Source organism: Hydra vulgaris, chromosome 08 (genome assembly GCF_038396675.1).
Source record: "Hydra vulgaris chromosome 08, alternate assembly HydraT2T_AEP".
Taxonomy (NCBI): domain Eukaryota; kingdom Metazoa; phylum Cnidaria; class Hydrozoa; order Anthoathecata; family Hydridae; genus Hydra; species Hydra vulgaris.
The window spans coordinates 39987276-40004284 of NC_088927.1; the positions used below are offsets into that span (position 1 = coordinate 39987276).

General features: G+C 27.9%; 1 protein-coding gene across 1 annotated transcript in view; it reads left to right on the top strand.

The window, feature by feature from the left end:
* Window positions 1-17009, top strand: part of LOC100203032 (polycomb protein suz12) — a 64886-nt gene that overhangs the window by 36211 nt on the left and 11666 nt on the right. Inside the window, exon 10 of the mRNA XM_065803697.1 lies at window positions 8060-8208. Coding sequence (XP_065659769.1) covers window positions 8060-8208 — 149 coding nt within the window. The remainder of the gene's footprint in view (window positions 1-8059; window positions 8209-17009) is intronic.

Below are 17009 nucleotides of genomic sequence, written 5' to 3' on the forward strand. Positions count from 1 at the left end.
AAATTATCCAAAAAAAGGAGTCAAATAATATTTGCTAGTTTTATATTTACGTTATTATGTAATCATTTATGGCTTCTTTTTAATGTCTTCTTTGACGTTTTTAAGTAATATTTGTAACGGTTTTTTGTATTATATTTTACGTCTGATGACGATCTGTGCAAAAGCAGATCGAAATATTACGAAGAATAAATTTAGTTTGTACGCAGCTGTTTTTTATGCTTTATATTCAAAAATATATATATATATTCACGTACAACAAGATATGACATTGAAACATTTTATAACTAATTCCTACAGCAAGGAGATATATAATTCGACAGTAAAACTTCAAGAACAAAAAATTAGAAATGCAATATCAAAAAACCAATTAATCTTTCTTCAAAGGTGCGTTTCCAATCATATAATTCCACCATCATTAAAAGTAAGATCACCAATTAAATCGAAAAAAGCAGAAAATATTACTAAACAATATCAAAGAAATTTATTGATACACGCCCGAAACGAAGCAAAATATAGATTTTTTACAAGTAAGAATGTTATAAAAAATATTTGTTATAATTTAGAAAAAATTTTGACACCTAATCACTATAAAATTATTGAAAATGTTACTGAAAAATCAAAAAAACATCATTATAAAATTACAAAGAAACATTTAAAAGATAAGTTTGAAAAACTTTATAAAATGACTTACAATAAACAAAAACAATCAAACGGATTGCACCGGATTGCAAATTTTGCACCGTCGTTTAAAAAGTTGCCTTATATGGAAATTTTAACGCCGATCGAATCTTTTGCTTTACATTTAGAAAAAAAGAGTAAAAAATCTGATGCAGAAAAGATTCGACAAAACGTGAGTAAAATTCTTATTAAAAATATCAAACATAGATTACCCGATAATTTATCAAAAGAACAAAGATTATCTTTAAATAATTTGAGGAAAAAAATGAATGGTTTAGCAGTTTATCCATTTGATAAAGGAACAGGATTTGTACTTATAAACGAAGAGGACGCATTTTATAAATTGGAAGAGGAAATTAAACACTCAGTAACTATCAACTATGACCCGACTCAAACCCTTATGACTAAATTCCAGAAACTATTATGCAGGTTACGAAAACAAAAAAAGTTAGATAACAAGACTTATTTTCAAATGTACCCTTCTGACTGCGTACCTCCACGTTTATATGGGGTCATAAAAGCTCACAAGCCAGAAAAGAACTATCCAATGCGGCCAGTCGTTTCTACTATAGGTACCCCACCATATGGATCATCAGAACATCTTGTAAAAATTATTCAACCAACCTTAAACAAAAACAAAACAAGATTATTAAACTCCTCCTCGTTTGTCAACGAAGCAAAATCTTGGTTAATTGATCCAAGTGAAATTCAAGTTTCTTTTGATGTGGTGGCGTTATATCCCTCCATTCCAATTGACAGAGCAATTCCTGTGATTATCGATATTTTAAACAACGATATTGATAATCTTAAAAAAAGAACCAAACTAACTCTTAGTGATATACATGAAATGATCGAACTCTGCCTTAACCAATGTTATTTTTTATACAAAAATGAGATAAGATCTATACCGAATTCGGGACCTATAGGTTTGTCCTTAATGGTCGTAGTTGCCGAAGCGTTTTTACAGCATTTGGAAGCAAAAGCTCTTATTATTGCTGAGGTTGGTCAATTTTCGCCAAAGACTTACAGAAGGTATGTAGATGACAGTCATGCAAGATTCGACTCAATACAAAATCATGATAAGTTTCTGGAGTTGTTAAATGAACAAGATCCAGCAATAAAATATACTTCAGAAAAAGAAAACAATAAAAAGGAATTAAACTTCTTGGATATAACTGTAACCAATACTAATAACTCATACTATAACTTCAAAATCCATAGAAAGTCGGCTATCACTAATATACAAATAAAACCTACATCAAACGTTAATCCAAAAATAGTTATGGGTGTTTTTAAAGGTTTTTTATCTCGTGCCGTTAAAATTTGTTCCAAAAAAAAAAAATATCTTGATGATGAAATACAGTTTTTAATAAATATGTTTGTTATGCTTTATATTCAAAAATATATATATATATATTCACGTACAACAAGATATGACATTGAAACATTTTATATATATATATATATAATATATATATATATATATATATATATATATATATATATATATATATATATATATATATATATATATACATATATATATATATATATGTATATGTATATGTATATGTATATATATATATATATATATATATATATATATATATATATATATATATATATATATATATATATATATATATATATATATATATATATATATATATATATATATTAGGGTAGGTCGATTTTAATTCCGCATATTGCGTAATATTGCAGTAGTTGGAGACAATTAAAATATGATTACTCTTGAAATTTGAAAGATTTTGGATGAAGAATTGCTTGCGGATTTAAATTCTAAGATTTGTAGAATTATGCGAAAAAACATCTTAAAAGGCGTTATATGTCAAAATTGACGTTTTAAATATGTTCATATTTAATTGGTTTTTAAAATTAACTGCATTTCTAAATTATTTAAGTTTATAATAATTTATAACAATTAAGCTAATTTTATAACAACTTGTTAACTATTTGAAGATTTAAAAAGTGAAACTTTTGTTCTTATATTTACATAAGAATATCAAAATAAACATTGTTTTTACAAATTAAAACATTTTGAACATGGTTATATATATTTAGGAAAACATTTTTAACTAAGAAATATCATCATAAGAATGGAAATAATGCCCTTTTGAAACATATGGTTTACGCATCTTCCTGCTAAGTAGTTTAGTTAAAATACAGCTGCGTCAATTCTCGAATCCATAGACATATTGGGATGCTTCCGACACAAGTTATACCGCTCGCTCAACACTCTGAGAATGAGATGGAAAGTCGGGGATTTCTGGTTCAACATTATTGTCAATCATATATTGGATTTGCTCAATTGAAAAATGTTGTGTTGTTAGGGGCTCCTTAAATTTAGTATTGATGATGTCAACCAACTCATTAGCATTTAAATTAATTTCCTGAATTTTCTTCAAATTTACTTCCAAACTCTTGTTGTTTTCTCTATAAATATAAATCAAATGCAATTACCACATTTTATGTGTCTTTTTTTTTAAATTCATTTTAGTTAATCATAAAAAAATACCTTTGCCTTAGAGTCAGTAAAATTTGAAAACCAAAGTTTCGTATATTGCTGTCATTATCTTTTAGCATGACATGAAGAATATGTTCAGGTTTTAGACACAATGAGTTGTTTTTAATGTTTTTTTTAACAATATGTTTAATATCATCAAATGGGAGATTATTTATTCTAGTAATAGTAGAAAAAATAAGGCGTGGAGATTCGTGAAATTTTGAAGATTTTTTTATTTCGAACCACACTGGAGCGTAAACCTGAACAATAAAATATACAAGTTTTTTCAACGAAACGGTTGGTTGATTGTCCCTAGTATACAAACAAAGAAAGCAAACAGCTGGTGTTAACCACCTTGCATGGTTTAGCGGTCCAATTTTATAGGCAGCCAATACCTATTCCTTTGCAATATTCAAATAAAAGTCTTTGATCGCAACTAAGGTCTGTTAGTATTTTTTCTGAAATATATCTATCTACAATTGGGTTTTCAATACATTCAAACAAAACTTTATTTCTATCCTGAATATTTTCAGCACATCTTTTGCCAAGTAGACCACTGAAGCTTCTTGGCCCAGTTGTGTCACCATCAAGTTTCACAAAAAGAGCTCGTAACAAAAGTTCATTTTGATGTAAGGCGCATCCAATTAGATGCAGTTTTCTTTTTAAAAACTCTTTCAGTTTTACCACTAAGCCACTTATTGGTCCCATATTGGTGGCAGTATTATCAAGAAGAACGGCTTGTATACTTTCCAAACTGTTATGTTCTTGTAAAACACTGAATGTTTCGGTAGCAAGAACTAAGCCTGTAGCACCAGTGACAGGAATCGTCCTGTGAGTCAAATAATTTCCACTCGATTCTCCATCTTCATAAGTAAATATGAGGTGATGTTCAGGTTTAATGCATTTCTTTAGTACTTCTCCTTGAGTTAAGTTCATTATTTTACTTGTTTTAGTTATCTGATCGAACTTGCTATCAGTCCCAAGACAAACAAACTGTTTTTTTTTTATCTGAGTCCATATCTTCACTAACGATTTTAACTTTTGACTTGGCCCTATCTTATTTGCATTTGTCAATCAAAATATCTTTTATATCAACATCATTTTTCAGGAGATATTTTATGTCATGTAGTAAAGCATTTGCAAGGGCTGCACCTACGTTTGACAAACACTCGTTTCTGACTATTTCCATTGCAAACCAAGTTGTATTTTCCAATAGCATTATTTATTGGTTTCCATTCTTCTTCTTAAAAAAAGTTAATAAAATAAAAAAAATTTTTTTTTTTTTTTTTTGCTTCACCTACTACAAATTTTTCATGTTTTTATAAAATATTTACCTCCGTAATGGTTAAACCACTTGTTTCTTCAATTAAGTTTATGTGTGGTATGAGGGATTCATCTTCATCAACAAACTTATGAGATATTTTTTTACAGAAAATCTATCAACGGAAGAAAGTTGATATTCATCTTTGGACCAATTTTTTCCCTCTGATCACGAAGATAAGCTCTGTCCTTAAGAGGTACTTTATTACTTTGAGAGCAAAGGCATACAACATGTTCTTCTATGCAATTTTCTTTATTCTATGAAACGTTTCTGTCACTACAGGGAAACACATCTAATGAACAGGAACATGCAGAAATATCAAAAAGTTTAAGTTTGCACCAAGATTTCTTTTAGCGCATGCTTTTTCGTGCTTGCGAATAATATCCTTAACAAGTACGAGAAGATCTATAACTTTCCTATTAACAGATTTGTCCATTATAAGAGGTAAACTTGGGTTTACTGTAGCCCAAATCGATTTTATGTTATTGCTTATTTGCTGAGTTACTAATATGATATCTGCATTTGGATTTATATGAACAAGGTAGTAATAGTACTGAATAACCTGTCTAAAAGTGCTTGGATCTGTTATTGATAATTCACATGGGTCACCGCAATATTTTTTTCACTTTTCATCCCTGTAATTGTAGCCTTTACTTTTGGCATTTCTCGTGGACTAATTATATATGTAAACGAGTCATGGGCAACAGCGTGACTTTTTAGTGGGGGTGAAAGCACCTGTTTTCTAAAAAATGAAGCAATAAAATCCATTCAAAAATCTGCTTTGCTAAAAAATAAAGCAATAAAATCCTTTTAAAAAAACTTGGGGGCTCTGGGCCCCCTCATTTTTCATTCAGAAGTTGAGTAAAACCATTAAATCCTCCGACTAAATCAAGTAAATCCACTAGTTCCTTTGAAAAATTGCAAAACAAAAATTATTTAATAAAAACAGGTAAGAACATTACTCTAAATATAATAATCATAAGTATTAACCTTTGCTATTAAAAGATTCCTTTAATTTGCGATTTTTTGAACCTTCTTTTGAAATACTTAATATTTAATTTAAAAACCAACTTTTAAATACAAACAAGATATGATACTTTTAAATACAAAAAAGATTTGCAAAATTTAAATGTGTGTAAAACGATTTAGCGAAAATTTATTGGCTTCTTAAAACAATTGCGCTTTTTAAGAAATCGTTTATTGGTTACATTATAAATTCAAAACAAGATATTTTAAAACGCGATTATTAAACTTGAAATAAAATATTTCAACATTTGAAATTAACAATTTAACAAAACTAGTCCAAAATTATAACTTGAAATGCAAATCGGCAAGCCATTTTTAAACCAGGAGACTTGAGATTTAGCAAAACCTCATTTCTAACCTAGACACAGTAACTGCAACATTACGCAACTTAAAATTCAAAAAAATTGACCTACACTAATATATATATATATATATATATATATATATATATATATATATATATATATATATATATATATATATATATATATATATATATATATATATATATATATATTATAGGTTATATGTATATATTATTTAGCCACGATACTGAGGTGTAGGCTTTCACTTTCAATCTTGAAGGTAAAAAACTACATAAATATAAATCTTGTTCCGGCTGGAATTTTTTCAATAATTCTGGCAAATCCGGTTCCAGCCGAAATTCAAAATTTCCAATCTGGTACACCCCTACTAATAATACTGATTGGACAATATTTAGAAGGGTTAGAGGGATTTCTAGAGTTGATCAAAAATGGGGCCACAGATGCTATCTTCTAACAAGCAGGAAAATAGGGTTAAGTTAAGCCCTTGTTAAGTAGTTATGAGATATTATAATTGCAAGAGTTCTGGAAAATATACAAGTACAGAAGCACAAATGATTTGGATGTCTTATGGTTGACTTGTTTCTTTAGGATAATTGTTAAAAAATTTTCAAAAGCTTCTAAAACCTTATTTCTGAGATAAAACCTGGGATTTATCTGAGAATTATGGACTCAAGAACCAAATATTAACATTTTCTTACAATGATAAAAAGACTTTTTATTAAAATTAGAAACCAACAAAATAGAATAAAAGCTTCTGTGTCTGACTGAATCCAGAAGTTTATAAAAAGGCACCATTTTTGGCAAAAACAACAGGCAAAAATGAAAACAATCTCACTCCTCCTTAAAAACCTTAAATATCCTAAAAAAATAAAAGCCTCCTAAAATGTCCTTAAATAACTTTGAAAAAAGTTAAAATTTACACTCCTTAATTTCTCATTATTATTATATTTTTAATCATTTAGGAAATTTTATTTAAGTGAATGGATTATGTTTATTAATAAATAAGAAAATATATAGTTCTTTGATAGTTTGCAAACATATATTTTTATTAAACATATTTATATATATATATATATATATATATATATATATATTTATATATATATATATATATATATATATATATATATATATAATATTTATATATATATATATATATATATGTATATATATATATATATATATATATATATTATATATATATATATATGTATGTATATATATATATATGTATGTATATATATATATATATATATATATATATATATATATATATACATATATATATATATATATATATATATATATATATATATATATATATATATATATATATATATATATATATATATATATATATATATATATATATATAAAGTAATATATTAATTTATAATAATTCTCTGTTTATATTTTAAATTTATTGAAAAAAATAAGATTCTGTTTTTAATATAATCATTTTCTCCTTAATTCTCCTTATTTTTTCTTTCAAAAAATTGTCGTTTGCAACCAAATCTTTTAAATATTAGGAAAGTATCTCTTTAAATCTCCTTAAAATCCTTACTTTTAGCCTTAGTTTTAATAGTGGGAACCCTGAGTTATCAGCCTAAGGGCCATCACAAAGTAAATCACAAAACTTATTCCAATCGGCCTTTAGGTTGTAGTAACAAGTGTGATGATGAGCTGAATCTAATGTAAAAAAAGTACAAGATAAAAGTCTTAGTCGGTACCACTAGGTTTTATTAGGTTACCCACCGGTCTATTCAAAATTTCTATATATGTCCTAGTTTGTTTTCTCATTAAGAAGTTTTTATTATTGTTGTGTACTATTTTTGGTTTTTTAATCATATATTTAACAGTAATTTAGTTTATGGTGGTTATGGTAGTGTATGGTGGTATAATATAAAGCTATTTTATTGTGTTAACGTCTTTTGTTGATTTTTTGTTTTAAACAATAATTTCTTAACTTTTTCCTTAACTTTCTTTCTGATTATTTTCCTTTCTAATTAAATATTATTAATAATAAAATGTTTTAATAACAAAAACATAATTAAAGTCTGTAAGAAGAAATATTTATGATAATACTTTTTTTGACTTATTATGCACCTGAAATACTAAAGTTGCTTATTCAAGTTTTATTATTGTTTTATTTTTTCAAACTTTTTTTACTATTTGCATTCACAGGCTATAAAAAAAGGACACCTAATAGATGTACGTATCAAAGAGAATTTTGAAAATTCATTAGAAAATGATGGTATTAAAGATATTGGATTTATTGATATTGCAAATGCTCCAAAGAAAAGGAATTCAGAAACAGAAATTATTGTTGGCCGGTAAATCATTAGTTATAATATAAATATATATATATATATATATATATATATATATATATATATATATATATATATATATATATATACACACACACACATATATAAAATAAAACTACATGATTTTCATAACTTTAAGTTTCATGGTATTGCAATCATCAGGTAAAAACAATTTTTTTCTCTCTAACTAATTATATACAAATACAACTTCAGTTGACTCTCGATATCTCGACTACTCAATAATCAAATCCTCTCAATATCTTGAACTCATGGTATCTCAAACTTTTTTTCCTGGTCCCCTGAGAGTTCAAGACTTCAGTAGTCAACTGTAGTTACATAAAACTATACATAAAAACTATTGTTGTGAGCGCGTGTATCTAATTTTCAGGTTTGTTTAATAAAATTTTATTTGCATGACAACATTTGAAAATCAACTCTGTTTTTTTATTCAGTAGCTCTTTGGCATTTTTATAAAGTAAAATAATTAGTTTTTCATATAAACAAAGTAAACATTTTTGTTGTTGTTGTAAGCATTGCTTCAATGTTGATAGGTTTAAACCATTTGAAAAGTATTAATTTAAACCAAAATATTTTTTTTTAAACAACTTTGAATTTTTAAATCAAACTATATCTTTCATGTAAATACTTAATATAAATGCACTTATTTAAACGCATAAATATGCTTTTGAAAATTAATTTCTTATGTATATTAAATATACAGTATGCTATTTATTTGACATTGCCTTTATATTTTTTTAAATGCAGCAACAGGTCAATGTGATATTACACATTTGTAACACAATTTTTGTTCTTGGCTTCTAAGTGTTATATTTCAATTGCTCATGTCTAAATTATGTGAAAAAAGGACTTTATTAGGCACTTTACTTATGCAACAGCAGCACAAAGAAAACTTGTTTTTTTGTGAAAATAGAATGATTTTTTCCATTTTTATCATTATGATCAGGTAAAAACAAAAATTGCACAAGGAATAGACAAACACAATCAGAAACCACTCAACAAGGTTCAGAAATGTTTAGATTTTCTAGATTTACATTGTACTGTGAATCACTCTCTCAAAGTAGTTCCTAAATGTAGTTCCCCATCATGTTTTCTTTATAGTGTTCTTTATAGTGTCAATATATCTTGATGACACTGCTTGCCTTGCTCCTCATAGTAAGTAGCCAGTTTCTCTTTAAATTTGTTGAGATGCAAATCAAAGATACAGACTTTCAGAGACATTGTTCATTCAATTTTGAGGTAATTCTGTATTAGAGAGTCTGCACCAACTCAACATAGTTTTCAGCTTTGTGATTACCTATGTAGCCCTGAACAACTGCAATGAAACTGCTCCAAGCTGCTTTCTCCATCTTGTTCAACACCTTTATGAAATCCTCGCATTCTATAATCCTCTTAATATGTGGTCCAACGAATATACCAGCCCTGACCTTAGCCTTGGACAGCTTTGGGAAAAGATCTTGGAGCTAATGAAATGCTGCTGAATCCTTGTTTAGAGCAGTGAATAATTGCTTAATGGGGCCTAACTTGATGTACAGTGGTGGCATAAGCACTTTATGAGGTTCTACCAGCGGCTCCCACTTCACATTGCTCTTCCTGACAGAAAACTCAGTCTGTTGTGGCCAGTCCTTTGTGTAATAATGCACCTTAGTATCACAGCTGTCCTAGAGACAAAGGAAACACGGAAATTTTGTGAAACCTCTTTAAAGACCCATAAGGAATGATACCATTTTGAAGTCACCAATAACCTCTCATCCTTAGTCGTCATACTTAAATGCATTCAGCAACATTTTGACATTGATATAGTCCTCTTTGAGATGCACAGAATGGGTCATTGGGAGAGATAGTTAATTGTTTCCATTGTGAAGTAACAAGGCTTTGAGGCTCTGGGATGAACTCTTTATAATTAGGCACTATTCAATAGGAGAACATGCAATACCTATAGCCTGGAATAGATCAGCAACATTGTTGCAGAAGTACAGCCCATCACCAGGGCTTGTGATGAAGCGATCGCGCTCCACTCGTAAAACGCACCCGTAATTGGTATTTTCAAACGTTCTAGGCGCAATAAACAACGCTCGTTCAGCTTATAACGAGCGTATAAAATAGCGCTTGTCCAATAGTTCGGGATTATTTTTTTATTTTCATAAAATATTTAACAAAGATTTTTAATAAAGATATTTTATTATCAAAGCATTGATATATAATATAAAAAGCACTACGTCGTTCTCTTTTGCACTAATGTAATGAATGAGCAGTTTGAAGTCGTTAATAGTCACTAATTTCAATCATGGAATGTGCACGTGGAAACACAATGTGAATATAAAAATGCGCAAATAAAATAAGAATAGAAAATTAGAAAACCATTATAAGAAAATTGAAACTGCAGAGTATTTTTAATCTTGTGAAAATATCAAGTAAGATTTATTTGATTTATTGTTTGTAATATTCCACACATCGTTTATAATAAAAATAAATATTAATAATAGAGTAATTTTTAAAATTAGTTTTTGTTCATAGTATAGGTTTTTTATTAACTATTATTTATTTTAACTCAAATTTAAAACGATTCTGTTGTTTAGAATGTTTGCAATCAAGGATATTTGAAAAGGAAACAAAGTAATAATGTCAATATTTATTAAATAGAAAGTTATTTTCTTATTTATTATTATTTCAAATTATTCTTGTGTTATTTTTTTAAGATAAAAAAACGTAATTTAAAAAAGAAATTTTAGAAAAAAATTAATTAGTTTGAATAAAAAAATGCCGCATCTTTGATGCGGCATTCTCTGATATGTGACTTGTATGCAATAAACCAAGTTCCACTGTTTGAGCCTGGATATCAAAAGCTCAGCATTCGATTTCATAAGCCTGAGGTCCCTAATTAAATTGTTCATGTCTTTCTGATTAGGAAAGTATGGCTTTCTATCCCCAACTTCATCTGCGGAATCGTAGTCCATATCTCTGGAATCTACCTCGGTATCTTACTTGCTGCTGTCTCCTGAAGATGGGCGATGCTGTCTAGGAGTAGAAGGAACAGGCAGATTAGGGCTGTGTGGTACTAGGGCGATGGAAGTTACATCTGGATAAATGATCTATGGGGCATTTTTATCAGTGCAACGACTTTTTGGGTTTACCATGCAGAAGTAGCAGTTGCTTGAGTGGTGTTCGGCTCTTACCAAATTCATGGGATAGCAAACTTCATGGTTTGCTTCTCTCCTCTGTACCAGCCTGTATCATAGTACATAATAGTTAATAATAATTGTAATAATTCGAGGACAGGAAATTTCAAAATATAGAACAATTTCAAGATATATATATAAGATGTATATTTATATTAGATGTTTTCTGCGTTTTTTAAAATTTTGTGCAAATAAAAATTTTTGACCGCAATTACAGATTTTTTGTTAGGTAGGAGATGTTCAAATATGAAAGAAAACCAAAGTGGTGCCTAGTGGCAGCCAGGTTTATGAAATTATTAAAGAAAACATATATAAACTTCAAAATATCTAAGTATAAAAGCAAGATGTCACAATAAAAAAAATATTTTGTCAAATAAAAGCAAAAGTTATACAATAAAATATAACATGATAAGCGTGTTTAAAGTTGCTGCAAATGTATTATTTTCTTACCAATTTTAGTCAAACAACTTTTAAAATTCAGATAATATATAGAGTTATAATATTTTAGAGCACAATATTTTATGTAAATGTTATTTATTTCCATCATTTTTTTGAACAACATTTTCCTAATTTTTTTTTCTAATTTACATTCGCGTCTACTTAAACCATGTCATTAGTATTTTCATTAAAAATTTAAGTGTATACAAACGGTTTTAAATTGTTTTATAATATCTATATAATGGTTTAAAACCATTATACCATTAAAATTCTAACTTTGGTTTTTATACTTTTGTCTAGTCACTGGCCCGCTGTGCATGATAGAATTTCTTTTTTAACAATTTGTTATTTTCCCTCTTGTTATTATAGTGCTTGTCAAAATTTTCATATTCGATGACATTTTTATTCACTAAGAATAAGTAAAATGAACGAACTTTTATAATAAATCATAGAACTATGATCAATTGTTTTATAAAATGTTAATATATAACAGTATTTTTATATTGTTGTTTTATTAAAACGATTATGTTACACCATTTTTATAATTTTCACATATTTGTTCAAATAACTAAATTATTAAATAAATACAAGCTATACTGGAGTAATCTTCTCAAGCAATCTGAATTTTAAAATCATGTAATAAAATGTGTAGGCAACCAAATGTCGGGTTGGATTAGTAAATGCTTCATCTGTTTAGATATGAGAATACTTAATTTTTTTTTTGTTTGACCACTGTTAGAGTTTGCAGTACCAGTTTGGTCACCTATTCAAAAGGGAGAAATTGGTTTATTAGAAAGTGTCCAACATCATGCAACTCGATTAATACCATCACTTAAAAAAATCAACTACTAGAATAGTCTAAAAGCTCTCGACTTGACTACCTTGATAAAAAGGAGACAAAAAGGAAATGTTATTCAACTTTTTAAATTCTTCAACGGTTTTAACAATTTGGAAACAATCAAAAAATGAGTAGAGAGAGAGAGGTCACAGCTTTAAATATCTCAAAGAAATCACTAAGCAAGAGTGTCGTGAAAACTTTTTATTTAATAGATCAGCCAATTTATGGAATAGCTTGCCAAGCAATTTGGTTAAAGGGCAATCAGGTCTTGATTGCTGGATGAGTACAGGGTCGAATTAACGTAAAAAATCTAATCGCGATTTTTTTGTTGCTCATAACCCCTCCTCCACTCTTGCCAGAGAGGAGGGAGCATTATTTATTTTAACTTATTTATAATAACATATATAATAAGTCTCATTTTTGCATAAGATGTCATAACATTTACGTTCAGCGGTTGTAAAGTAGCTTTAGTTATAATTTACATTATTACTATTATTATATTGCATTAAATCTAACGGCTGTATTTTTGTAAAATCAATGAACTTGATATAATCTTCTTTTAATTAATTATTTCATTTTCTATTTTATTTACATATTTTAAACTGTTTAAAACAACTAGAATATTTAATTTTCTATAAATTTTTAACAGTAAAAGAAATGATTTAAAACTCTATAAAAACAATTTATAAATTTGAAACAGTTATAAAAAACTATTAAAAATGACGAAAACATTATCGTGATAAAATGTTATAACTTGACATTTTCACGAAAACCCGCACAATCACAAACAAGAATGATAATTAAATTCTTATTAAGTAAGTTTTCTTATCTAAGTAACCTTATCAAATTCCCATGATATTTCTATCTATTGCTTTTTCATTCAATGTATTTTTTAATAAAAGTTATCGTTCACTTTTTTCATTCAATAAAATAAAGCGAAAGAAAAAAATGTGTCTAAATAATAGAATCTTTTACGATCTAATACTTTTTTTGATTTTTGATTTAAGTTTTGCCAAGTAATACGCAATATTAAACTTTTTCCGTAACGAGTCAGCGTCTTTTACGGCCATTTTATGTAAACCACGCCCGATTGGAGTATTATGAATAACATAGTTAGATAATGAAACTGAACCTAATTTCGTTTGTTGATGAATTGATTTTCTAAATCTTTTATTTTTCTTTCTTTTATTTTATGCTCCGCTTTAAAAAAAAAATTATTGTTACAGAAGTCACTGCAGTATATACTGTAAAAGAACACTAAATATTCGCAAACAGAGTAACGGGTGATGCGGAAGTTATCGGATAAATCCTAATTTCATTATTTGAGCACAATAATTAGTTTTTGTGGTTTTATGCGTAGGCATAAACGTTCTATAAAATATAAACTTTATTATTTAAAACACAATTATTTAAAATGAGGTTAAATGCAACTGAACGAGAATCTTTTTGAAAGCGACTAAAAATATTTTTTGTAAATAAATCTAATATTAAAAAAAAAAAAAGGTAAATCATTTTGAAAAAGAAGGATTTGCTCGAAGTACAATATATGATAACCTAAAAAGACTTGAAACTGTTCAATCGTTTTCTGATTGAAAGCACCCTAGTCGTCCGACATCCTGGACTAGAGAAAAGAAAGCCGAATTAACGAGACTTGTCAATAATCGAAAAGGGGTCAGTCAGAGAAAAATAGGTATTAAATTTGTTGTAAATCAATCGACAATTGGTCGTCAGTTAAAAAAAATGAATATTAAATATAGAAAGTGTGAAAAGACTCCAAAATACACTATAGAACAACAAATAAAGGCAAAGAAAAGAAGCAGGAAACTAGTTAACCAACTCTATAACACCAAATCGCTTCTAGTCATCGATGACGAAAAATACTTTTGTTTTGCAGGGGACAACATGCCTGGAAATTCTGGATACTACACAAACAACAAAAAGACATGCCCAGAAAGTGTTCGTTTTATAGGAAAAGAGAAATCTCCAAAAAAATTATTAATGTGGATAGCTATATCTGACTGTGGTATGTCTGAGCCATTGTTTCGCACTTCCAAGGCTGTAGCGATCAATTCATCAATCTATATTAATGAATGTTTAGAAAAACGACTTCTTCCATTTATTCACAAGTATCATGGAGACTTTAACTATTTATTTTGGCCAGATTTAGCAAGTTCTCATTATTCTAAAGATTCTCTAAATTGGATGGACCAATATGTCTATTACGTCGATAAAGAATCCAATCCCCCAAATGTGCCTCAAGCACGACCAATTGAAAATTTTTGGGGACATTTGGCACAGAAGGTTTACGAGGGAGATTGGCAAGCTTCAACAGAGCAAGTTTTGATTGATTGCATTAAACTAAAACTACAAGAAATTGATTTAAACTTTTTACAGTCGCATATGAAAGGCGTCAGAGCAAAATTGAGATCAATTGCAGATGGTGGTGTTTTTTTCATATAAAAAATAATATATTTTTATTAAAAGATAAACGCTTTATTTAAAAAAAATATAATAGTAGTTTGTTTTTTTATTTATAAATAAGTTATTGATATTTTTATTTTGTCTGATAACTTCCGCATCACCCGTTATCAATCTTCTAAAATAAAAAAAAGCATAATCACAAAAAAAAGAAAGATCGCAAAAAAACAAATTTTAAGAAAAAACTAATCGCAAAGGTGCGAAAAGTAATCGTGATCGCGATACGCTTAATTCGAGCCCTGGAGTAGTAATTAAGTGAATCGGCTGTCATAGTGTGTTAATACCACACTCATGACTCAATTACAGCAATTACTAATGCTAATACCAATACGGGTCCGGACTAGCTGTCCGGACCCGTAAAATATGAATCTTGGTAAGTTTTCTTTACATGGACCATTATCATACTTATACCTTACTTCAATATTTTTTAGTTAGTGGTAGAAAAGCTATACATATTGTCTACCTTTAAAAATTATGAATAAAAAATTAATTTATAACATAATTAACTTTAAAAAAATTTAAAACTTAAATGCTTCTGTAGTCATGACCCGAACTGCTATTTATCAGTGGTTCAGATATTAGCAACAAAGCAGGTATTCTAAATAGTATTTAGAATACCTGCTTGAAATGTGTTGATTAATTACAATCAGTATAAAAAAGCTTTGGAATTATATTTAAAAATATGTGGAACAATGAACTTACCTTGACCCATATAATACTGGTCATGGTCCCACATTTCTATAATTATTCTTTATATAGTCGTTTCAGTATTTTTTAGTAAGCAATAGAAAATAGAAATATGTCAAATCTTTGCTTTGAGTTAACTATTAGTGTTAAATTTTTTATAGCTTTTTATTGTAAAATTATAAACCTTACTTTGTTAAGTGATTAGCACGCAGCGCTTCCAAAGTTTTACTTTGGAAGCGCTGCGTGCTAATCACTATAGCCACTAAGGCACAATAATAGTTTTAAACACTATTTAATATACAACAAACCGAATAACTTTATAAAATGTTAAATAAAAATGCTGTAAATCAAATTTAAGAAGGTTTTGCAGCAATGAATTTTTAAATAAAAATAAAACTTCGTAAAAGTAAAAATATCTATAGAACACCAAAAATGCTTTATTTGTATTTAAAAAAATCAAAAAAAGATTTAAAAAAAAATGCAGAACCACAAAGATTTGAACCATGGCATTTTACTTCAGAACTCTGTGACCTAACCTATTTGGCCACTAAGTCGTATTGTTCGATAAATGTTTTAATACTGTTTAATAAACAAAAGGCTTTATAAAGTGGCAAATAAATGCTATGAATCAAAATGAAGGAGATGTTGTTATAATGCAGTTTACAAGTAAAGTAAAATTGTAAAATTTGATATATGTTTTAGCATTACATAATTTGTTTTAATTTTAGCATTAAAATAAAATTAAAATATTTTTTAAAATGTTTTTCTGCCTTTTTATTGTTAAAAAAACAAATACTATTCCTGAATGAAGAAGGAACAAAATAAAAATTCAGTGGAAATATTATAAATTATCAAAAAATAATAATTTGAGTTTCTAGAAAAAAGCCTGCACAAGACTATCTAGGTGGGTAGCCTCTGTAGCCTGTCAAGTTTATTTTACACAAGCCTTCCCAGGAAACCTGCGCAATCGCATGCCTTGTTCATCCATGCTTAAAGTAATTTTTCTCAACACACTGACCACGGCAGTTCACATTTTTTAACTTTTAAAACGTTTCAATAATTTGTGACAAAAAGTTAAACTTATCTACTAAGAAAAAAAATCAATATTAAAAAAACGAAACAAAATTGTAACAAAATATCAAATTTTAATTAAATAAACTAGAAAA